We start from the raw sequence: 25881 nt of genomic DNA, 5'->3' as shown, positions 1-25881 counted from the left end.
AGACAGGTGGACTGATTCATATTGATTCATATCGGTAAGATGTGTTTGAGTAAAGAAATAGTCATTTCTAATACGCAGATCTCTCGAGGTAATTCATGGCTCTTAGCTAGAGTGATGGATTCGTATGAATATTTCGACTGTCTGAGAGGGTTCGATCCCCGGTTCTTCCTTTCGTACATTATCAAATTGAACTCCGATTCCAGCTGATTCTAGGGGATTCTAGTCAGTACCTACTACTTTAAAACGGAAGTACGTAATCGATCGAAACATATTATGAGCCAGAATGTTCTATAAAAGTAGTTATAAAAGCTTGAATCCTGCGTTGGAAACCATTCACGATTCGAGTCACTGAAACTCATGACAGCAGAGATGAAAGATAGCGACAGAAGAATTGGTATATTAAGTTAGTATGACAATTGATAAATTCTGTAGGACCAAATATTAACCTTTACGTTGATATATTATTATTATTATTATTATTATTATTATTATTATTATTATTATTATTATTATTATTATTATTATTATTCTAATAAGCAGAATACGTCGACATGGTCTAATTCCAGGCGAAATGTCATCGTTCTCGTATGTCTTAACTTAAACCTTATGATCTGTCACAGCCAGAACCAACGTTTTTCTTCGTCTACCCAGGTTGTGACGTTCTCATGGTAGTGTCACTAGGAGTGACGTATTCAGAATATCTTAAAATTAATGAATAAATTGTGTTAAAACTCTGCGCTGCCTGGCGTTTAGAGATACCGTCTTATTATGTCCGTTGCTTATTCCGACTGAAACAAAACCAATTAATTTGAAGAATTGGAGATAACTTACGTTTTACCGGAACTATAAGAAGAGCAAATGACTCGATAAAACACTATCCAACGATAAAACTGACTAGAAGAAACGTTGGGAAACCGAGAGAAAATAAATAATTAACATAACCGATTGACTACACATCTTTAACGTAAAATTATCATGCGAATACTAAAATTCGTAACATTCACGTGACGATGTCAGTGGATGTTATACCCATTCCTAATTCCGCCTGCGAAACCATTAAATATCTCCCACATATCTCGACTGCTATATGAGCTGCCTAAATAAAAATGAATGGTTTAAATCAGACACTCTGTTCAACGAAATATAAGATACAGAACGTATTTTCTTCAATTTTAATACAAAGATATAGCAGTAAATAATGTGTTTACAACGTTTTTATGTGAAATTTGCCAACATTTAATGATAATAATTAATTAGTGTTATGCATGTGCCACAGAGCATTTGTGTTGCATTATATCTATAAGGTTATCCGTGATTAATTTTCCTTTATATGATTATATTTTATATGGTATCTAGTCACTTATTTTTATAAATGTGTCAGAATTAAAATATTTATTGTAATTAGGTTCTGTTAATTTTATTGTAGTAGCTTTTACTTCGATGTCTTACCGCGACTGTCTGTTAGGAATGGTATATTGTTGACTATTACACTCTTACTACGTCATACTACTTTTGACCAATAAAACGGTACGAAAGGACGTATTTCAACCAATCATGGCTGCTTATCGCACAATTTTATCGCGTCCCTAGCATTTGTTTAATTTTATCGCGTCCCTAGCATTTGTTTCTTTGTTTGCCAACATTTGAAACTGCGCTCGTCTGGACGTCAAAAAAAAAAAAAAAAAAAAAAACATAAAATTACAAACCACTCCAGTCGATGCACAGCACTTTCAAATATGACTCGCACTGGCATTCAAGAACAAGAATTAATAAAAAAATCACTGATCATACCTATGCATCTTCTGAAATCCGATTTACAAATAAATGAAGAGCACCATTCGGAAATCCTGAATAAGTTGAATACACCATGTAGGCCTAAATCAACGAGTTCCACTTCTATTACGCACACGTCCAATATAACATCAATTTGAACCACCAACCACATTCAAATTTGAAAATTGTACATTCAATAATTATTCCTTTTAAAATTATTCATTCGGAAATTCTGAATAAATTGAATACACCATGTAGGCCTAAATCAACGAGTTCCACTTCTATTACGCACACGTCCAATATAACATCAATTGAACCACCAACCACATTCAAATTTGAAAATTGTACATTCAATAATTATTCCTTTTAAAATTATTCATGTTTATTTTTTATGTATGTCATCGACGTTAATTAAAACTTTTCTAACATTTGTGTATATTAGTTAGGTTATGTTATAGCTTCTGCTATATGATATTATGGATAGTCACGTATCAGAGATTGTTTAATATTAAGATTTATTGAAAATCATCTGTCAAGTGACGTTGATTACTGGGATTCGGATAATTGAAGTGGAATGTTGCATTTTAATAAAAATGAAACTGAATCAACAATGCCTTGTTGACTAGTAACATTGCCATCGTGTATATAGATCGACAATTTCTCGACGAGAAGGCATTGCTCACTACTGCCATGGATAAATATATAGTATGTGTTACGGGAAACTCATTAAGTTTCGCATCCTATTATATATTTATCCATGCTGCTACCATCTAGCATGCATCTAGCGTAATATTTGTAATGTTGAGATGGTACAATAATACATTTGAAGACAGTTGTATTTTCGTAAGTCAATTAATATTTTATTGTATTGGAGTACTTCGTTACTTCTAATCTTTATATACCGGTACTTTCTTCTAATCGTGTAATAGTCAATTAAATCCCACTCGAGTTTTGATTTTCTCTAGATAAATCAAAACGTCTAGTGAGATTACTGTTGATAAAATGGATTTCCATTTGTTTTCATCTACTGTGCATCGATCTCGCGAATCAGTGTTTGTATCTTTGTTGTAGTGGAAGTGGGAACCAATCCCTTATTTGTCTTTTCAAGGTACTAGTTGTCTATGATGGAGTAAACAACTAAAAGCCCCGATCAGATTGGGTGTCCCCAAGACCTCCCAAATGAGAGTCTAGTGTTCTATGACTGAGCCACCTTGCTCGGCAGTAAAGTTATATGTTAACTCATTTAATCATTGTATGCAATTAACATTAACATTGACATTAACATTATAAGATACGTATATTTCAGAATTCCGAAATCAGTATTATAAAGCATAATATTTAAAATACGAGTAATTACAGATTAGATACAACACTGTGTCTTCGATATGAGAATGTAAAGGAAGAGTTAAGAATTCCTGAGCGAGATGTAGAATATAATTTTTAAAGTTTTACATTTCCAAGGGGACAAAGGCTAATTGGGATTTCCCGGTTTCTGATCGGGTCAAAAACACTGTGGTGAATTTTGGTGAAGTCCAGTGGGCCTAATTAGTCAAATTCACTCTTCTCACCTCCTCGCTGGTGCCTCCTGGGATCTTTTAAAATGCGAAAGAGAGAGCGGTGTGTGGAAAGCAACAGGAAGCTACCGCATTTATCTTTCCTAAGAAAAACTGCAAACATAGGTACCATGATGAGTCTTTCTACGATAAAAGATTCCGGACTTTTTAAAAAGATATATAGGTCATATGCGGTGACTAAGAGGAAGATAGAGCATAGGAAAGATTGGAAAATGCTGGGTTTGCAGTGAAAGACCTGCCATTTGGCAGAACACTATCTATATGTATATACATTTCCAATTCATTTAAACAATTAAGTATAAATTATGAAAGTAAAAGTGAAACTTTATGTATAATCTTTAATTCGTATAATTGAATAATTGGCTGTGTGAACCAGATTGTAAAGATTCAGAAAACACTCAAATAGTATTGAAAACTAAATATTCTTCAATTTATTGTTCTATATACCTTTATAATAATATTTTAATATCTCCAATTTATTAATGCGAAGTATGGCGAATAACTCGCATTTACTCTATGAGTCATCTTATGATTCATTCTTAATCGCGTAGCATTCTTACCGTTTTGACCTTTAATTTATTTTTTACATTAGAAGTCGTACTTCCTTTGAACTCGACAGTGTAAAATTTGGCACGTTGCCTTTTGTCGTAGTCACAGTCATGCTTTGTGGCTATAAACGTTTTTATCTTTTGCTTAACTCCGTACTGTAGTCCTCTGTTATAAATTTTGCCTGATTTTGAATTTTGATTAATAAAATCGAATTTCTTCTTAAAATGAAACAAATTCTATTGGTCATGGTATTACTTACAGAACATCCCCTTCAGCACATGGAGAGAAAAACTATTTATTTGTTTTCTTGTATTTCGCTTTATAAATTGTAGATTGTGTTAGAAGTATTACAACATTAATGAAAATTTACCATAAAAATAATCATTTTGGTTATTTAAATTCAATAATAGATTGTCATTAGACATTTCATTTGAGGAAATAAAAGTTTTTATAGTGATAATGAGACTATTAATGTTATTTGCTATCTAATCATTCACAAAAATACTAATTGTAATACAGTATACTTCTATAATATATGAGTATTACATACTAAGTTACTGCCGACTTAAATTTATGGTTGAGGCACTTTTTGATCTAGAAGAAGAAGATTTTATATTTTTATTCGTAATATTGTTATTATTATCGAAAAATACAGTGTAAATAATGTGGTAAGCTAATACTTAAGAATACTGTAAATGCTATTTGTAATAAAATTGGAGGTATGCTCGGCAGTAATATATTGTAATAATTTCCAATCAGAATGGTACGAAAAATTATGCCCCATTTTGAAATTATAACCCCACACTAAGGCTTTTAACTAATTGAGCTAGTGTGGATTCAAAGATATACAAGGTCACTTTTTTAAATCATCAAAACTAGTGAAGTTTATTGCGACATATGCATCGGCTGTTGCGAGTGCTGCCACAGTATCAGTTGTCCTGCTGGAAACCTGCACAGAATGCAAAAAAATACTTTGTTTACATACATACAGTCGGCCTGAGTAGCGCATTCAGTATAGCACTGGCCTTCTGTGCTCGAGGTTGCGGATTCGATCCCGGCCCAGTTTGATGGCATGTAAGTGTGCTTAAATCCAACAGGCTCATGTCAGTAGATTTACGGGCATGTGAAAGAATTCCTATGGGACAAAATTCCGGCATACTGGCGACGGTGATATAACCTCGGCAGTTGTGAGCATCGTTAAATAAACCATAATTTACATACATACATTCATACACTCTTTTGAGAAAATTAGCTAGTTGTAGAAAAAAAAAACAAAACAAAACAAAACAAATAAAATTGTAAATAAGAACGTAAAATATATATTGTAGAAATTTTAAATAATTGTAAAACTAGAGTGTCATAAAAAAAACAATAATTTTGAATCTGTAGTAACATCACAGTCTAACAGTAGATAGTAAACTATAAACGGTAGACAGCTATAATTAATTGTGACCTTAGAACATTTTTATAGAGAAAAAAGAAAAGAGAAAATTGTGAAACAAAATAATCCAAATCAGATTATAAATTTCAAATTGCAGAAAATCAATATAAATGCAGCATATATTTCGTGAGAAATAAGTGAATGGTAAAAACAAAATCACCTAATCTTCAAATTAGATTGTAAACTTTGAATTATTATAGATGATTGTAAATAATTGTAATATTATAAGAAAGCTCAGTGTAATAGAACATGCTGTTTTTAATAAATACATAAAAAAAATACACACACACACATACGTCGACCTCATTGGCGAGTTGGTATAGTGCTGGCCTTCTATGCCCAAGGTTGCGGGTTCGATCCCGGGCCAGGTCGATGGCATTTAAGTGTGCTTAAATGCGACAGGCTTATGTCAGTAGATTTACTGGCATGTAAAAGAACTCCTACGGGACAAAATTGCAGGACAAAATTCCGGCACATCCAGCGACGCTGATATAACCTCTGAAGTTGCGTCATTAAATAAACCATAACTTTAACACACACACACACACACACACACACACACACACACATACACACTTGAGGGCTTTCCAAAAATCCTGTAATTTAATAGGGTTGTGAAATGTAGTGATAAAGTGAAAGTGATAAATAAACTGGAAAAATGAAGCCTTGATAATTTTTAATTATAATTTAGTGTGTTTCCATTCTATGTAGGATTTGGTAATTTTTAATTATAATTTAAGATGATTATATTCTAATTGTATGTGTAATTTGTAAAATTGATACTATGGAAATATGTCCATGTCCTTATTGTCTTTTGATCTATCTGTGTAACTTACTGGTATATTATCTTTATCCTTTTGTATGTTTATTGCTTATTGAATTGAAATCTGTAACTAGGAAAATGTAGGAGTGATATATACTTTAATTATTGCTGCTAATGCAATTTAAAATTGTAATTAGGGAAACAAAGGGTCTTATAATCTTGAAATAATATTGCTAATGTAATTTGTAAATTTGTAAGTAGGAAGGTGTAAGGATTCATAATTTGGAATGGTATTTAAATATAATTTTATTCTCATCGTATATCTTATCACACTGATATTTATTGATTACGCATTTGGTAAATTTGCAATCTTAAAAATGTAATTATCTAGAAATGTCAAAACATGTAATATTACAACCTATGTAATGGGGTATGTTGAAATATATACTGTAAAAAAAAAAAATAAAAAACACACACAGACACAGACAGACACGAGGGCATCCAGCAGCTTTTGGAGAACATGTCCTCCTTTCTTAAGCTTTGTTCTCCTGTCTTCCAGACATTTAAAAAATGCAACAAATGTCCAGCATTTTTAAAATCTATGACTATTGAAAATTTAACTTTTCATAACGTGTTATTTCTTCTCCTTTACGGAAACAGTAATTTTTTTATCTGTTTGGGTTGAGGTAGCAATTCCAAAAAATAGCGTTTTTATTTCCGTTGGTAATTTGTCTGTAAACTAAATTTATCACATGTAATGCTCATAATCAGGGCAATATTTAGTATTATTGTTTTAGTTTACATTGGGAATTAATATATTATACAGTATTATCTGATGAACAGTGGAAGCAATAATAGACACAGAAGTAACACAGTGTCATTACATGATAATACTGTGGAATTAGACATTGCCCTCTTTTTTTCCATCATTTTGTCCTCCAAAGATATTTTCACATCTAATCACCCTGTAACATACATGTATGCATATGTTAAAGAGATGCATGTAAGAATATATCATAACCTAATGTCATGTTTGTTTATTCATGAAAATGTGTAATTACTCGTACAATTGCTGAAGTACAGGAAATGTGACTATTACAAAAACGAAATTCTTGGGCACATTTTAAAAATTCAACTCTTATAAGAAATTGTGTCGTTTGTACATTCCCCTGATTGATAAATTAACACAGTTCTAGAGTATTTTATTTTATAAATTAACACAGTTCTAGAGTATTTTATTTTATAAATTAACACAGTACTAGAGTATTTTATTTTATAAATTAACGCAGTTCTAGAGTATTTTATTTTGTCTCCAGTCCCATTGGCCAGTCATTAAGACCATTGATAGACAGCTTGAGTGAAGGTGCAAGAGGTGTAACATTTGGCCAAAACGCCAGCAACGGCCTAAGGGATTACGAGCCTCAGTCACGTAGGGAGAGAGCAGAGTCACCAGATTTTCTGGAGCTAAATACAGCCATTGACGAAGTAAGGTAAGGAAATAAATTGAATGCTTCTGAAAAGTTCTGACGAAATGGAAAACATTTCTTCCTGACTGTAAAGTCATATAATTTTAAGTTTACTGTCATAGGTATAGTAGTCCTTGATGCCTTTCTATTTTCACACAGGAGTATGTTATAGTCCTTGAGTCAAACTTTATGGAATCTGAAATTACCAACATATTTCTTGTACTGCAGGCGAAATTCTGTGGCACTGGAAGAACGTCGTAACGTAATCAACGAAAAGCTTGCCAAAAAGGAACGCAAGAAAAAGAAGAAGAGAGAAAAACGGGAGAAGGGTCGTGAGAGTGGAGGAAGCAGTTCTGCAGAACTTACACCTGACAGCTGCAGCTCAACGACAGAACTAACACCTGACAGTTGCTGCAGTAGTTCGAGAAATTCATCAAGACGTCCTAGCAACATGGCTGACAGTGAAGCAGCCGATGTTATAGAACTCACAGCCAATGGCTCAGACGAATCAAACAAGAAATCTCCTGCAGATGTTGCAGCTGAAATTGAAGAACAAGAAGCACGTGAGAAAAAGGAGAGAGAAGAAAGGAAAAAAAATAGAGAACCTCCCATAGTTTATAAAGATGCTGTGGACGTAAGTACCAAATATTCATTGTGAAATTATTACCTGTGAAGATATAGATTTACTTTGAGAGAAATCAGTTGAAGTAATTAGAAATACCTATGTAGTTTAAAGTAACATAGAGTGTTATTAGTACAATTTTTCATCTAAAATTGGATATAGAAATTTGTTTTTCTAAGTAGATCATGATACCTTCACTCAATACTTTTCAAAGTACCTTTTCAAGTTACTGAATATTATATGAAATAAAGTAATACACCGAACTCTTGTCTCGAAATAAAAGTAGGTGATTCTTACTAATTAATGTGCACTAAATCCAAATCTGAAATCCAGAATACTCCATGACTTACGATTTTCCGGGGAAATTAGATTGCACTTTTTTTTTTTTAAATAATACAATTTTATTATTTTTGTATCTGCAAAGAAAATTTTGCGACACCAAACATTCCAAATGATCAACTTTAATTTAAAAGAAGAATGGGTAGAACGGAGAAAAATTCTTGCACGGAAATATCATATGTACTTCGGTATATCATAGTAATAATTTAATGTAAAAGATTGTGCAGAATATGAATATCATATCACAGAATTTTAGTCGCTAAAATTCATTGCTGTTGCTTGCATATAATTACAAAAAGAAAATTTTAAATTCTACTTACAGTTGTAAAGTGATATTCTGGAAGAATTAGTTTCTAGTTAGATCCAAAACTCTCTCTAATAAGAAACCAACAATAGTCAGCAAGGCTGACCATATATTCTGTACATTCCTTTCTTTTCAAGATGTATTCTGATGGATTCTCTCCCTGTGCTTGGCACTGAGCGTTTCAAGGGTCAGTGCAAATAAATCTGGAAGGGAGCACAGGAAATGCATTTTCAGGACTATTTTGCAGCCTATTTCCTGAACTACCATTAACACATGTTCTAACAGCTCGATATAGTTACCAAGGAAATTTGAGTGGACACTCGTTTGAATGCATGCTGTTTCTGTTTTGGAGTTTTCTCTTCCCCGTCCCCCTTTCTCTGGAATATAGTGTCCGTTATATCGATTCTAAAACTCATTGGTCACAGCTTTTTTTTTGTGTCACGATATTCTTGGCATACTTGGAAATGTTTAATTTAAAACAACTTTTCAGATAAGTCGAGATCGATCAAGAAGAGACAGTGTCTTAGCTGTCAAGCCCTTGACATTAGATATTCGCCAACTATGAGAAAATGGAAAAAAAAAGTAATTGAGAATTAAAATTATTGGTGTACACCATAATTTATTTACTTATTTATATATAACGGGGTAAAGCTCCAATTACAATAGACAATACAAATTACATTTACTTATACCAAAAAATGGGGGGGGGGAAAAAAGAAAAAAAAAGATAAATACAGATATAAATACAAGATACAGATATAAATACAAATGTCACATTGTCTAATGATCGTGTCACACTCTGTATTTTAAGTACCAGTGTACCAGGTCGCTAGTAGTCAGATTGTAGTACATTTGCCTGCTGATCTGGAGTTGCACTCAGGTGTGGATTTGATTCCCGCTTGGGCTGATTATCTGGTTGGGTTTTTCCGAGGTTTTCCCAAACGTAAGGCAAATGTCAGGTAATCTATGGCGAATCCTTGGCCTCATCTCGCCAAATACCATCTCAACATCACCAATTCCATCGACCCAGTAGTTGATACGACGTCGTTAAATAACCAAGTAAAAAAATTTAAACTATGGATAATAGCTGTTTTTGTGAAATTATGTGCAATTCCTGGTATAGAATATTCATAATGATTTTTTTACTTTCCATGCAGGTGCGAGTTGACTTTGATGCTTTAGTTGGTCTTGTAGACGGAATACTGGGACCTGAAGAACAACAGTCTTTGGAAGAACTTCATCAATATATGTTGGAAGACGAGGGATCATGGGCGTTGGGAGATGGTTTCCTTAATTTTGTAGGTCAGTATGTATACACACATATACTCTTACTGTACATGGTTTGTTTGTCATGGTATTATTACGACAGAATTGTTAAATTTAAGTAATTATAATTTTCACCTACTTTTATTACCAAGGTTGTACGCAAGGGTGGGGAGATGGTCAGGTTTAACCCCCCCCCCCTTTTGAACTTCAATAAATAACATATTTAGATTTGAGTATTTTTTCATCCATAAACATTTTTCTTTCTCTAATTTTTCACTGTCAGAGTAGCAAAATCTATATTGATATAAGGCATACCCCTTCTTCAGTATAATCCCTGTGCTTGGTGCAGCAGCACTTTCGAATTATAATAATACTATCTTTATTATAGAGAGACCTAACGCCTAGTACCAACCTTGTAATAAAATGAAGCCGACACAATATAAAATATAACTTTGTATGATTTGAGGCTTTCTCGGCGTTGGTTCGCTAATATGTTTTCGCGGGATATCAGCCGAGTTAAGATTTTGGAATGCTCCAAGCTTTCGACTGCTATCTCTTCAGCCATCTTCAGGGAAGTGATGTCCGAACAGAAAGTCGAAAGGTTATATAGATGTGGCTGTCTCAGGTGAAACGGGATTGGTTGGCGGATCGGCCAATCCGGGGCCGTGGACTCCAGCTCAGTCAGGCATGGACACCGGCCTTAGACCAACTCAGGCCCTCTTACAATCAAGGTCATGAAGATCACGGACCGAGGACGGCAACCGATTCCAACCAGCGGAACAGGGCTCGCCGCCCGCCAAACTTCACGCAGTAATCCCGGGAGGGGCGGAGCTTACGAGCGATGACAATTCCCGGCCCCGGATTGGCCGATCCGCCAAGCAATCCCGTTTCACCTTAGACAGCCACATCTATATAACCTTTCGACTTTCTGTTCGGACATCACTTCCCTGAAGATGGCTGCAGAGATAGCAGTCGAAAGCTTGGAGCATTCCAAAATCTTAACTCGGCTGATATCCCGCGAAAACATATTAGCGAAAATATAACTTGTTTGTTAAAAATTGGATGGCTGTGAAAAAATTTTTTCAAAGATTTTATAAGGGCATTCATGAATATGTTCTATTAGAACATAGTTGTTGTTGTTTTCTAATGCCAGGCGTTTGACAGTAAAGTCATTTAACCTCTTGCACTCCAATATTTTTCAAAGATATTGTCATGGTCAGCCACTGAAGCACAGATTTTGAGGTGTTCCGAATCATTTCTTGATTTGAATTGCACAATAGGCAGTTAGGGGATTGATATATTTCAATATATTTTAATAACGATTCCTCCTTGACAATATTCTGGGTATGCCACTGTTTATTACCAACTGATGGCTCATATAAATGTATATTGTAAATTAAATTATTGTTTTTCATAAGACTCTTAAACAATAAATTGTGTATCCTTTCGAATATTTATAAAATTATGTTGACTTGGCATTGTACTTGTACCATTCTAGGACGATTACTTCACGACAAATCTTTGAAGCCAGAAATTAGAGTTCGAATTCTGAATGTATTGGCTGCAGCAGCACTCAAGGATGATGTTATATTGTTACTACACCAAGACAGGAGAGAACATGTGCTTATGAACTATGCACATGATGTAGATAGATTATCAATTGAAGAACAGGAAGCATTAGCATTATTTGTAAGTTCCTTTGCTCTGTTTGTATAGATAATATATTTAAGAATGACTAGTGTCATATGTAGCTAGCCGACGATGTATGCAATGGAGGGGGAAAGCAGGGGCGTATTTTGCGGGCTACCAGGGCTACCGGCGGTAGCCCAAGGAAATTACAAAAGAAAAAGTTTATAATATAACAATGTAATAATTTTGTATTATTAGTTTTACCATAGTAATTAAAATTAAAGTAATTGTTAGATATATTTTGTGTAATAATAGGGTCAGCGGTAGCCCAAACCCTTTAACCAGTATACGCCACTGGGGGAAAGGAACTGGCCACCCTACCTCATTCTCTCTGGATTAGTTGCGTAAGTGATGCCTTGTTTGTGTCACTTGTGAGGTTCAGACCTGTCTTCGGATAGTTGACTAAACAGCAACAATTTAAGAATATTTAAACCATTACCTCGAAAATTTATCTGACCCACCAACCTTCACACACATAATAAATAGGTAGTTTTAGTGCTTCATGCCAATTTTTGCTGAATTATGTTTGATTACTGTTCAAAAATATATATGAATTTGTAGCAGAAGAGGGATCTAAACGTCAAAAACAGAATAATGATCTAACCTACGAATCTACAATTGAAAACAAATTTCATTAAACACGAGAGCAAATATTAATATAATAAAGAAAAACTTATATTGCAATAAAGTTACTACTTCTGTTTGCGAATTTGAAACACATCTCTTTTTGAACATTCACTAAGTAGCACGAAGATTTTCGTAAGTATCCTAGTATTCCACTGGAATGAACTTACACATGTTCAGTAGGCCTAAATCCTTTTTCTGTACTGGTTACTTTGTTGTCATCTATTGAGTGTAATTAATAGAAGGGGTTGCAATTCATTTCCTCTTCTATTGGAAAATCTCCTAATATGTTCACTAAGGTTGCAGATTGTTATGTCTGATCCACGTTCGAACTGCATTGGGTTTCTCTGTTGAAAAAATTCAGTTGGCAACATGACATAATCTTGAATTTAGGTATCTTGTAAGCATATCTTCTATGACTGATAATAACATAGTCTCTTATGTTCTTATAGAATATTCAAAATATTTCACTGGGTTTCTAAAACAAAGAAATAAATGAAAATATTTTATCTCGAAATGTAGAAATATCAGATCATTGCTGAAGGAAATGGATTATGGAGGACAAAGATTTCATAGAATGAAGTCAGTGTATTATTATTTGTGACAAGTGAAGCAAATGAATATGTTACCTATTAAAATGTTGGTTAGATCAGTATTCTGTTCACTTTTTAGATGCTTATTTCTTGGTACTGAATGTTCTTTTACATTATTGTGCAGATTGCCGGAATTCCTTATTATTTTGTACTTATCATCCTATTCTGGAATAGTATCTTTCTTCTGCGATCATAATTTAATTGTTTTTCAGCATTAGAAATAAGCATTTAAGCCATTCTCTTCCGTCATTTTATTGCACATCGCCAGCATACCAAATTCTGGAACAAAATTCTTCAACTTCTGAAGCAAGTTGGGTCTTGGGCATAAACAGGACTGTGACTTATTTCAGATAAATTGCTATTACGATGGAGATTTCTGTCCCTGTAACTATTCAATACATTCTGCTTAGTGTAAATATGAAAGGATGCCGCTTGCATAGGTAGGCGTACTAACAAATTTTATTTCATGAGAAGACAGAAAGTTAAAGAATGATTACAGTATAAATAAACAATATTAGTTCTACATCTAATAGAAAACAACTAGTATGCATGTCAATATTCATGTCTTATTTAGAACACACAAATTTTTTTAATTAATATGTGTGAATGCATATGTACAAACCTCTTTTTCACATTTATGTACATACAAATAGCTGTGCCAGTTTTTTTTTAAATTATGAAATTAGACTTATGCTATTGAACTCTCTATCACACATACCTCGTCTTGTTTCTGTTTTTCCATCCTTTTATTGTTTGAAATGAAGTGTAATACATGTTCACTTGTAAAATAACACTTCTATATACACCCTGTCCCTAAGCAAGTTCCACTTTTAGTAATTTATAGTGCATAACCTGACAGAAAAACTATGATGAATCAGGTGGCATGTGTAAAAATAGCCCTTCCAGTGTTGTTTTGTTTTGTTTTCAATCTAGTTTCCCTAGTTGACCATCACAATTCAATAGTGGCATTTAATAGTGCAGAAAAATATATTGCGTCCTGCAGTTCGATAGAAGTGGTTGTGCTATGCAAGTGTGCTAACTATGCAAAAAGAGGCACCTACCAGTAAGTTGATAACGAAGTGGCGTCACCAATTTGTCAGAACTGGTTGTTTGTGTCCATAGAAATAAGACTGGGCATCCTGCAGTTTCCATAGAACATATGTTGAGCATATATGACAGTCTTTTCAACTAGCCCTCGAAAGTAATAAAATTGTGGAAAGCTCCTCTTGAGCTGGGATTATCTCACTAGACAGTGTGGAAGAAACATTTGAGCCGTTCAGAGCAGAAGTGGTGTAAGTCAAGAATGGGTAATGAGGGTTGAAGTAAACATTCTGTAAAATACAGCGCAAAGTAGCAATTAATATTCACTTTATTTAAACTATTAGTAGTCAGTGGATAGCAAGAACGACATATTAATTGCTACTTTGCACTGTATTTTACAGAATTTTTACTTTAAACCTCATTATCCAATTTTGACTTACACCACTTTTGTTCTGAACGGCTCATTTACAGATGAAGCCATATCTGTTCATTGCAACTTCATAAGAAGCTCATAAACCGCAACTGTCTTAATCACGCACTTCCAGAACATTGAATAGGACAAATGGGAAATATTCATGAAATGGCTTCCATGATGACTTGAATTAACGTCATGATTTTTTCCTGTGGGGTTAAATAAAGGACAGAGTCTGTGTATTGCCTCTACCACAAGACCTGCAGGAACTCAGAATGAGGATTGGAGAAGCCGCAGCCACTGTGACATCTACATGTTATCCAGAGTCTGGCAGGAGTTGGATTATCACGTTGATGTTTATTGTCTCACATTGGCGATCATGACTCACTCTAATGAAACAAAACTGGGTACTTTGTACATCATATGAGCCATTACTTTGTACAATCATATGAGCCATCAAACATTGCTTAATCTAAGATAGTATTTGAATAAAATAATTATTGAAGTGGGACTTAATTTAGAGACATGGTGTAAGCCTGTTAAAATATCTTCTATGCACGAGTATGAAGTATAATTTTATCATTTATATAGTGTGAATACATATTCATTTACTAAAGTTAGAGTGAATGATTTTGTAAATGTTTAATTTTTTTTTTCTTCCTGATAGTGAAATATTATCGTACAATTATGACATACTTAAAGTTGAAGGTGTAAGCTTCAATTCCAAAAATTCATACGTTATTTGCTCTGAGGAAAGTTCGTTGTAGAATTGCTTTGAAGTTGGTTTCTTGGAAGACTATACAATGTAATAATTTCTTGCTGTTTTCTTCACCAGTGATAAGGATGCTAGTTAATTAAGAAGAATTGGTCGATTAATAGCACCAGAAATGGGAGAACCTCGACATTTTCATTATTCAGTAAGAAATTTTGGGTTTTTAAATCTATATCTCTGGTGTTGAGGACCAATGATTTAACCATTATGCGAGTAAATGTCACTTACATAGTCATGCCTTTGTATTATTACAAGAAAGTAATTTTTTAAGAAAGAAATGTTTTTTTTTACTTTATTATTTAATGACGCTGTATCAACTATATTCAGCATCAATGGAATTGATTTAGCAAGATGGTATTTGGTGAGATGTTACTTATGTACTAGATAATTAGACTTGAAAATCTCAGTTGTACAGATATCAATAATGAAGTGTACCGGTATGTTATGAAATAAAGATGAATAAATTCATTATTTTATTTTGCAGATATGTAATATGTTTGAAAATCTAAGCAGTTCGGAGTGGCTACTGTACATATCAGAGTGGCAGTATTGCAATACTACAATTAGTAACATTCGCTGCACAACAAAAGTGGCTGTCAATTCCCTTCTCTCAGATAATGCAGTACTTCAAGAGAGAGGATCTGCAATTATTCATAATCTCGCCTGCAAGGAGGTAAAAACTGTGGTCTGTATCCCCCCACACACAAGTGCACACCTGAGCATGCCCTCAGCTACTTACATTCCTTGCAGCACTTCCAACATGACGTCAATTTGTACAACAGCAGAATGCCTAGCATGTATGCTTTGCATTCTAAACATCTTAGATGCTGACTTTCTAAAATCTTCTTCAAATTTTTCAGAGAAAGGTTGGAGTGTGGATTGTTGTTTTCCCCTTAAGCTCTCACAAACATGTACTTTAAATGAACAGAGTCTTGTCTTTTTAGCATTTTAACTATATATAGTAAATTTTCACTTTTCCTATTCGTCATACATTGGCATTCACGTCTCAAGGATTTTCTATTTTCAACTGAAATTCATTTCATATTTTATTGAAGTTATAGGTATTGTGTTAAAAGTATAATGTTGGTAGACTTTACTTCACCTCGTATTGTAATCTTTGAGTCACGTAATTTCTGTTTGATAGCATGGGTTAGGAAATAATTTTAACGTACAGTTGTTTCATATACTTTAACTAACAAACATATTGGAGACATAAAGTTCCATCTTCCCAATATATATATATATATAAATGTAACTGATGTACGCACCATTGTTCTGTAACATACTGTAATTTATTTATAACTTTATTTACAAAGGATCAGTAGACCTATGTGTGCCGCCATTCTCATAACAAAGGATAATGTGCTACCATGTTATATACGGTATTTCTTTTGGAGCATTACTGGAGTAACCCATCTGAAAACACATCTCATAATTTAACTTCATGCACTGTAGGATACCATAATGTTGTTCTATAACAGTACACTTGATGTATCCCTATAGAGAATTATCACATGTTATGAGATCAAGGCTTCACAATTTGAGTGGTGCTGGCAGTGCAGCTGACTCATGGCCAATCTAGTTTTAGGGAAACACTTTGTTGAGATATTTCCACACTGTGATGGCATAATGAGCAGGTTCCCCATTTGCTGAAACCAGCTCCCTTCCTTCATTGCATGATCTTCCAAATGGGATACGAACCAGTCCCATAGTATGTCCAGGGATGTCCATCAAAAAAGTATGGACGAAACGATCATCTAGTGTCCATGCCTGTTCTTATTTGTAGCATTGTGTTCAAACTCCTCACAAGGAGCTGGCTTTCCTTTAACCAAAACCCCACATTCCATGCCCAACATCTCTGGTATACCTTATTTTATTTCAAGGAGTGCAGTTCGGTGTTTCCTTTGAACACCCACTTACAAATTTATGACTTCCTACATAATCACCTCTGACAATTCCATCCTGTCCCCTCGTCCAAACATTGCACAGTTGCCACAATCCTGACACAATCCTGATGACCCTCGACGGCATTCTTGGAATTCGGAAAAGACGCGGCAAGTCTGCCTCCACGCGGATTTTACGGGAGTCTGTCAATGCTTCTGAACAAGGGTTGTGATTGGTTACTGACAGGAGAAGACAAGATTTCCGTCACAGTAAGGAAGACATTTATTTATGACAACCAATTAGTAGGGGGCAGTAGAAGGTCTGTCGGCAAAGTCCTTTCTATGAAACTGCACTCCATGAAAAAAAATACAGTATATATGGCACTCTCATCAGTAAAAATCACTTTACTACACTTTGAAATTTACGTCATTGTCATTAAACAAACATGGGTAGATATAGGTTTCACTCATGTCCTGTTTCATATGCTTGCATATTGTCAACTGGGATATATCCAGTTTGTTTACATGTTGATTTCCTGGACAATCTTGCAACTGACTCCTCGACTGCTCTACATTATTCTGGTTCAAGGTCTACGACTTCTTGGTTTAATTTACACTACCTATGGTAAAGTTTTATGCTTCCATCACAAAAGTGCTCTTTTTGAGAGAGGCATTCGCCCAAATCTCTGCTGAAAATATGAACAATCCCTTTCATTGTCTTTCGTGATCTTGCCCTTTTATGAACTTAACATCTTTCGTTTTTCAATGGTGTAATCACTTCTATCAGCCATTGTTCATGTTATGTGAAACAATGTATTCAATCTATTACATTTGTATAGGTGTGATGGAACTTTGTGTTCACTCTGTAGATTACATTTCTATGTTAAAACAGTTAAGAGTGTAATATAAGGTACAGAAATAATACATTCCTTATAATAGTTCGACTTTAAAGAATATACATGACGTAATTTGTTACATGCAAGAAACAATTAAAGATTTTTATAACACTCTTTTTCTTCATTGCTGTATTAAATAAGTAGTTAACCTTCATTGTGATGCTGTTTACTCTGCATACTGCTCAAAGCTGAAGGTTCGTATCTGATCAAAAGTGATGAATTGCCTAATTTGAGTTTTTTTTCAAACTTGGCCACCAACTAAAATTGGAGACTCTTTGCGAAACTGCTGAAGTCACTGAAGTCATTCTTATGTATATGATATTCAACTTTAAAATTATGCTCCTATTTTACAATAAATTCGTCATTATTCATTAAAAATATTATCGAAATAGTGAAGAAAATGTTATGTCTTTCACTCATTTAAGAACTACATATTTTTTTTCCAATTTAGTCGACATTTTGTAAATTTATTTATTTTTAGAGAAAAGAAAAAAAGTAATAACATGACGAACTCAATATTTTTCCGAATCTCACACAGCATAGTGTAATTCAGTTAATCCAATTTGTCAGGTCAAAAGTGTTTTTCTCCTAATTCGAACAAAAATGTTAAATTAATTAGAATCCTTATTATTCATTATCATTTAAATCGCTTTTAATTCAGATATTAAAATGACTCTCTTTATCTCAAGAGAGTATTAAATCAAAACAGACTTTCGAAATTTGGAGAACTGGAAAGAAGACTTATGATAAAGATCTCAAAGATTTGTTCAAATTCATATAAAAATGAAAATGTTTAAACACAATATATTTACTATGATTATTATCATTACCATGCATACATTTTTTGTTTGAAAACGAAGTGTTGGATTGCAATAATACAATTTTTTATAACGCAGCTGTTACAATTTCCCTGAATTTATTTGAAGTTTAGGGGACAATATATACCAGTATAACTTTTTTATGCAAATGTTACTTTACTGTACATGAAAACTAACCGTGTACCTCTCCAAGTGAGTCGCAGTCCTTTATTATATATAGAAAATTCCTTACATTTTGCTATTCCTGTAACAATGAAGGAAAGATTCTTATTGTCGCTAAGTGAAACATTCAAGAAAAGTAAGTTTGGTGACTTCACTGACTACAATTCGTAAGTAATATGTTCAAATAAAGAAATACCTTTCATGTTCACTTGATTTTGCATCTCTTCCACATTGCAGAAGGAGTTTTAATTGAAATTATTTCATTGATAATGAAATGCAGTCATGCCAGAAAGCATTACGGGCTATCCTTTTACTTTTCCTACAATCTAGGAGCACCCTGCTTCATTGTTTGGATGGTAAATGTTGCACATGCACTGCTCTGGGAATCTACAGCTACAGAACATAATGAGAGGCTGCACAACGCTCTCTCCATTGTCCGGGGAGAGTGAACTTAATTTTTTAATGAAAAAACTTTTTTTCTTATTTTTCACTGCTACTGATAAAATTACAATAGACTATGGATTCAAAATATTTGAAAAATATGTACTGAATGGAAAAATGATTTTACATAGTTTAAAATATAAAAAACACAACAACAACAATACAAATATTTCATGTGTATAATGAGAAAAATCTCGAAATTTTAATTTACCATTTAAAAGGATTTTCTGGAGACTTCCGTTTGTAACTAGATCCGGGACTGTCTATTACAAGGAATCAGAAATAGTCTGCATGCATGTTGGTTGATGATCTTTCTTTATATTGATTGCCTTTCCATTTCAGATATTTCCGTTCTTGATGAAATCTTTCCCCATGCTTGTTGCTTACAGCTCCAGCATTAGGAGGAAAGAAATTCAAATGAGAATGTAAAAAGTGTATTTTTGAGAGATAGATTACACCTCATTTTCTCATATATAGCCTACTTAACATTGTTTTCACAAGTTCGATGTAGTTGTCTGCCCTAGAATTTCCGAGGAAATTTGAGCAAACATCTTTGAAAGTGCGCCGTGCCATTTTTTCTGTAACAGAAAGTTTTTCCTCAAACAAAGAGTCAGCCAAAACTTTGCGAATTTGTGGACTGGTGAAAATATGCCTATTTAATTCGCCTTCACTCGAACGTTTCTTAGTGAAAACCACACCCTTGTTTGTTCATTGCGTAGACCTCCTTATTTTGAACTGTTATGAAATTTACTGAATAGAAGGGACCAATATATGTTCATTTATTAGAAGTACGAAAGAACGTACCAACAACCATAAGAAACCGGAAATAGGTCATAAACTCATAAAATGCATTAGCTTTTGTTTTGGTTCACAATCCCTAATCCGCACCAGATGTTTCCTAGGAGTGCGCTTATTGAAAAGTGAAATCATAGTATATCTTAAAAAACCTTATGTGATACGAAGAAAGGAGATGCATTTTCGTATTCAGCGCACACCAAACCATAAGGGACACATTGTTTTAAGTGAGAGCAAAATTCTTGTTGTTCAGTGTAATTAGTTTCTGAAAACACTTTATATTAGAATTCAGTGGAACAAAAGAAGAATTACAACCTAACTGAAGTTATCACATTGGTTCTTTTTAACTGTAATTATAGAACAATAACAGGCTTTCGAAGGGAAAGATCTAAACCAGACTTTCCAAAATGAAAATAAAAAGCTATGACTATCTTTGATTTACGTACAAATCACTGCAGTCTTGCAAAATATTAACGTAAGTCTTTCTCTGTACATAACTTCAACATACTTTGTACAATAACCCTAACACAGTCATCGACAGAGATTCTCTCTTCCAATGTCCTGTCATGAAAGAAGATACAAAATTCAATACCGATACAGAAGTGACAACATGTTACTAGAATACATTATGGTAAATGAAGAAAATATAGCTACAAGATCAAAGATATGCACACACACACACACACACACACACACACACACACACACACACACACACACACACACACACTCACTCACTCACTCACTCACTCACTCACTCACTCACTCACTCACTCACTCACTAAAGACAGGGTGAGATAGAGTAGTTTTAGCATCACAGCTCCGAACTGTGACAGCTTCGGAAAAATCACTGTGATAGACAATAGTAATTTTGTCACAGTGTGATTTTTGTGTTCGGATGATTTTTGGCAATTGTGGGGCTCCGTTTCCTGTCTGTAAATTCCCAAGTCATCTAGAACTCAATTTCACTGCCATCTATTTATCTCTGAACAAACTATGACGAATACTAATGTTTCTCATCAAGAACCAACAGATGTTTATTGCTCTTCTGGTAATTGAGTTGATATACTGGTGCCATGTCTTATATCAAGAATAGTAATTAGTATGGCGGCGAGTATACTGAAAACGAAACACGTTTTGACCTCTGGATTGTGTTATTGCTGTGTGTGGACGCTTACATTTGCCCAAGAATGTTTATGAATGATTAAGTGAATTATCTGCGGAAGAATATAGCAAGTGCATAACTTCAATATCAGAGAGTTACTGACATTAACTTTCTTCGCTATGAATCACATACTGGGCAGAGATGACATTTCTCGGAGCTGTGATTTGGAACTGTAGTCACAGTCTGAACTGGTGACAAACCTATGACAGCAACAAAATCACAGATCTTCTAATCACACACACTCTCTCATTTATTGAAAATTATATGTGGTTGTGAAACAATAGTCTAATTTTACTAATGCAAATTCAATAAATAGAGAAATTTCATAATTTGTTAGAATTAGTAAGCATCTAACTTGAGGAAATATTACTAATAATGCTTCTGTTAAATGAAAAGATATTTGAGTGGTGCTCCATCTATATTCAAATGAATAAATGATTATCAATGAGAAATGTTGCATGGTATTGATATTAATTTGTAGTGTACTATACATGGAATTGTTTAGGTAAAACATTTTACATCTTAAAAATTCTGTGCTAAATCATATATTATGTACTTCAAGAAATTTCATGACTATAGAATTTTTCGATTTTAATTATATTTCTTGTCTTCCCATGTTTTGCTTGTGCTACCACAGTGATCTAGTGGCTAGAACATGGACTTATAATCCTGTGGACCCAGGTTTCATCTCTGGTGTGCCCCCGATTTATAACTCGTGTTGGGAAAGCCCATGGTCCAGGTAACACAGGGGTTTCCTCCAGGAGCTAGTTTCCCTGAGGCATAGCAACAGATCTCCATCATCATCTCATCACGTGTGTAGTATAGACCAGCCTCCTATGGTGCACCCTGGCCAACGAGTCTTTCGGTAAATTGGTTTACACAACTGGCTGCATATAGGAGAATGACCAACAGTCAAATACCCACCATTAGTATAATTTTAAAAAAATATTTAAAAAAATTACTTTATTTCATTTTCATTAGCACTTCATATAAAATAATGTACAAGAACTGAAATAATTTCATTTTTCCTCTCCTCCAATGACCGGTACATGACTTTGCATCATTTTACCACAGTGTCCCCCTCTAGGAGGGACATTCTGTGCGTATACATTCTTTGCCCTTGAAATACCATGGGAGGTGGTCTACAGCGCACCAGCTTGATGATTAATGGAATAATGGTTGAATGCGAGTAGTGGAAACAGAAGTACCCCGCACATACCTACCACATAATGCCTTTGTTCACCATAAATTCAACATGAACTCCACCGAGATTTGAACTCGTGTTACTAAAATGGAGAGCCGACATTCGAGCCATTCAGCTAATGGTACACCCTATCTGATGTTATTTCAGGTTGTACTATAATATTGAGAATTGTCAGTGGGTTCCAGATATAAACAATGAAATTTTTTTCCCCTGACATTATAACATCAGTTGTAATGTCTATTGAAAAATAGAGAATATCACTTTGGAAAATATTTCAATTCAATAGTTCAGATTCAGAATTAATGTTGAGTATGTGAAATAAATGAAACATGAAACTCAAAAATAATTGTCTGTGTATAATTATTTCAGTAGTTGCAATGGGAAATTATTTCTGCTGCTAAATATAATTTTTAGTCATAAAATAGCACAGAACCTGTAATCGAAACAAATGTATGATTTGAATAGCGCAATTTTTTTAAAGCAAGTGCTTTGAAAATTCTAGTATTTCTTTAATAAAAACTAAACAAGGTGTTTTCAGCTGTATTCCAATTGCATTTTTTCAGAAAATGAATCAAAACAAAGCACTTAGAAGACTTTTGCCTGCTGGGTGCATATCAAAGGTACCAGTAGCAGGAAAAATATTTCATGTTTGGAGGTTATATAGAACAATTAATATTTTCTGACTCAGACTAAAAATACTAGTATGCATTTCTTCCTCTAATTCCTATACCTTTTTCTTAGATAATATCGCTATATAAAAATAAAATTGTAAGTACTCCTTCAAAGGAGTAACATTCGTTAATGTTGCTACTTTCTGCATGTCATTCCTAACTTAACATATATGTCTGTCAGCTTCCTTGCTCACTGACTTTTCAGTGTGTTGCATATAAATAAGAATTCATATAATTGTGTACAAGGTACAGTAATTTATTTTAACAATCCATAAAAGTGAATTTGTTTTACACATTTTCGGATAGAATTATGTAGTGCAAAGATGGCTTTTTATGTTAAATAATACTTTATAAATTTGTCAAGCTGTAATTCCTCACTCAGCAGAATGAAATTATAGCTTCATTGTATTCAAAATAACTAGAAAAACTTTTAGGGTAAAAAGCCCACTCGTAGTGTTAGATTAGAATAAATTATGTTATTTTTAATTCAATGACTAACAATTTTTAATTTATGAAATGCTACATTAAATCATAACTGATTCACATTGTTATTCTAAGACGACTTAAAAGAGTAAATAGAAATACTGGTCTTCAGGCCCCAAGATTGAACAATTAATTTCAGTATAGCTACTGCAAAATGTATTTGTATATAGCTACACAGATGTTGCACGAACCTTTTTACGCCAAAAATGAAAATTCTCATTAAAAAAATAATAATAATAATCCTTCTTCTTCTTCTTCTTCTTCTTCTTCTTCTTCTTCTTCTTCTTCTTCTTCTTCTAGCTCGTGTCCTCTTTCGAGGGTCAAGTCATTGATAAGAGCCTCCATTTTTCCTTATCCTCTCACAGTTGAGTTCCATCTACTTCATGCCTTTCTTCTCTTCTTTCGATGTCCCTCTAACCTGGTCCAGCCATCTGCTTCTTGATTTTCCTATTTGTCTATTCTCCTTTTTCTACCAATTCCAGCACTTTTCTGGGTACATAATCTGTCTTCATCCAATCCTTTCACATAACCAAACCATCACAATCGTTGATTTTCCAGAAATATTTTAAATTTTCGACCCCTGCTTTCTTTTTTCATTTTTTAATTTAGGATATCTATTCTTAACTTACTCACGATTCCTCTCAGAAATCTCATCTCTGCAGCCTGAAGTCTACTAATTTGTCTTTTTGTAAATTTCCATATCTCAGCACTATATTTCAAAATAGGTACCTATAGTAATGATATGTTTATGTAATAAAATGTGGAGATTGAAAAATAAACATTTAAAATATATTTTATTAGCGCAAATTTGTGCAAGGTAAAAAAAAAAAGGAAAAAAAACTCTTAGTACACCTATCGTGTAAAATAACATTTTTTCCAAACAAAGCATACTGCAATAACTTTTTTCTTTTACTTTTTTTAAACAGGTGAAGTGTCTAATATTATTTTTTGAGGTAATGCATTTACAAATAAATACCTACCAGTACATTTTAACTGTTTAAGAGCTATGAAAATAAATTTTAATTTGATGTTCAAGTAACAATTCTTAAGGTAGAAATCATTATGGTAAATCTTATGTAAATTGATTTAAGTGTTTTTAACGTTGAAAGTAATACTATCAACTGATTTACGTAAAGCATTTATCAAGTACTACTTCGTACGATAAATTAATCTTATTTATAATGTTTCTAACCCCTTTCACATGAAAAGCAATACACTGACTGTCGCACACATGTGCAATATAATAAAATACTTACTTCATAACGACATTTGCTACATTGACATTTTACATAAGCGTAATTCTTTCTTCATTGTGAGAGAACAGGTGTCTTGAGTGTAAGCTTTCAGTGATATTTGTTTTGGATAGTGTCCAATAAGACTGTTATTTTGGATCTACGTAGTCTAGCTGTTAAAAAAAATATTAATAGCCACCGACAGACTCAGCTCATCCTATGTAGCTCTGTGGGGTGCAGAAACATTAGAATCATACTAAAATACTGTAAGCAACTATTTTCATTACAAATTACAAATACATTATGAATCAGATATTTGTTTAAAATGTTGATTTCAGTGTGAGTTACATGTGCTTATTTCTTTTTCTTTTCTTCTCATCCTCTCCTGCTTTTCTCTCCTTCGTCTTGTTCTCATTTCCTTTATTTTTCATATCCACCACCCCCTCCTTCCCTTTCTCCAGTTCCTTTTCCGATATCACAATTTCCTCCAACATCATCACCATTTCCTTCTTCTACATCTTCATTACTTTCCCTATTTCATTCTTCCTTCACCACCACAGCTCAACCTGCACAGTCAGCAGCATCTAGCCTTCCTCCACTAGCAACATCTCTTTTCTTTAGCCTGAAATAACTTGTCCTTCACCTGTAACATCTCGTCCTTCACCTGCAACAACTCGTCATCATTCACCTCCAACACCTCGTTCCTTCAGCTCGTCCTCAATCTTCAACACTTCAGCGTCCAACATCTGCAACCTCGTCGTCCTCCACCTGCAATACCTCGTCGTCCTCGTCCTTCACTTGCAATACCTCGTCATTCTCGTCCTACACGTGCAACACATCATCGTCCTTCTCCTCTTAAGCCTGCAACGCATCGTCGTCCTCTTCCTCCACCTGCAACATCGT

General features: G+C 33.9%; 1 protein-coding gene across 5 annotated transcripts in view; it reads left to right on the top strand.

The window, feature by feature from the left end:
- LOC138700920 (uncharacterized) overlaps window positions 1-25881 on the top strand; it is a 205283-nt gene that overhangs the window by 173098 nt on the left and 6304 nt on the right. For 4 of the 5 annotated variants that reach the window (XM_069827352.1, XM_069827361.1, XM_069827370.1 and 1 more), the window contains 5 exons: window positions 7417-7590; window positions 7795-8200; window positions 9989-10133; window positions 11596-11786; window positions 15713-15913. In XM_069827352.1, coding sequence (XP_069683453.1) covers window positions 7417-7590; window positions 7795-8200; window positions 9989-10133; window positions 11596-11786; window positions 15713-15913 — 1117 coding nt within the window. The remainder of the gene's footprint in view (window positions 1-7416; window positions 7591-7794; window positions 8201-9988; window positions 10134-11595; window positions 11787-15712; window positions 15914-25881) is intronic. The other variant, XM_069827378.1, reaches the window with a different exon arrangement.

This window comes from Periplaneta americana, chromosome 1 (assembly GCF_040183065.1).
Source record: "Periplaneta americana isolate PAMFEO1 chromosome 1, P.americana_PAMFEO1_priV1, whole genome shotgun sequence".
Lineage (NCBI taxonomy): Eukaryota > Metazoa > Arthropoda > Insecta > Blattodea > Blattidae > Periplaneta > Periplaneta americana.
The sequence above is the reverse complement of the archived record's forward strand: the minus strand, read 5'-3'. Positions and strand labels throughout refer to the sequence as shown.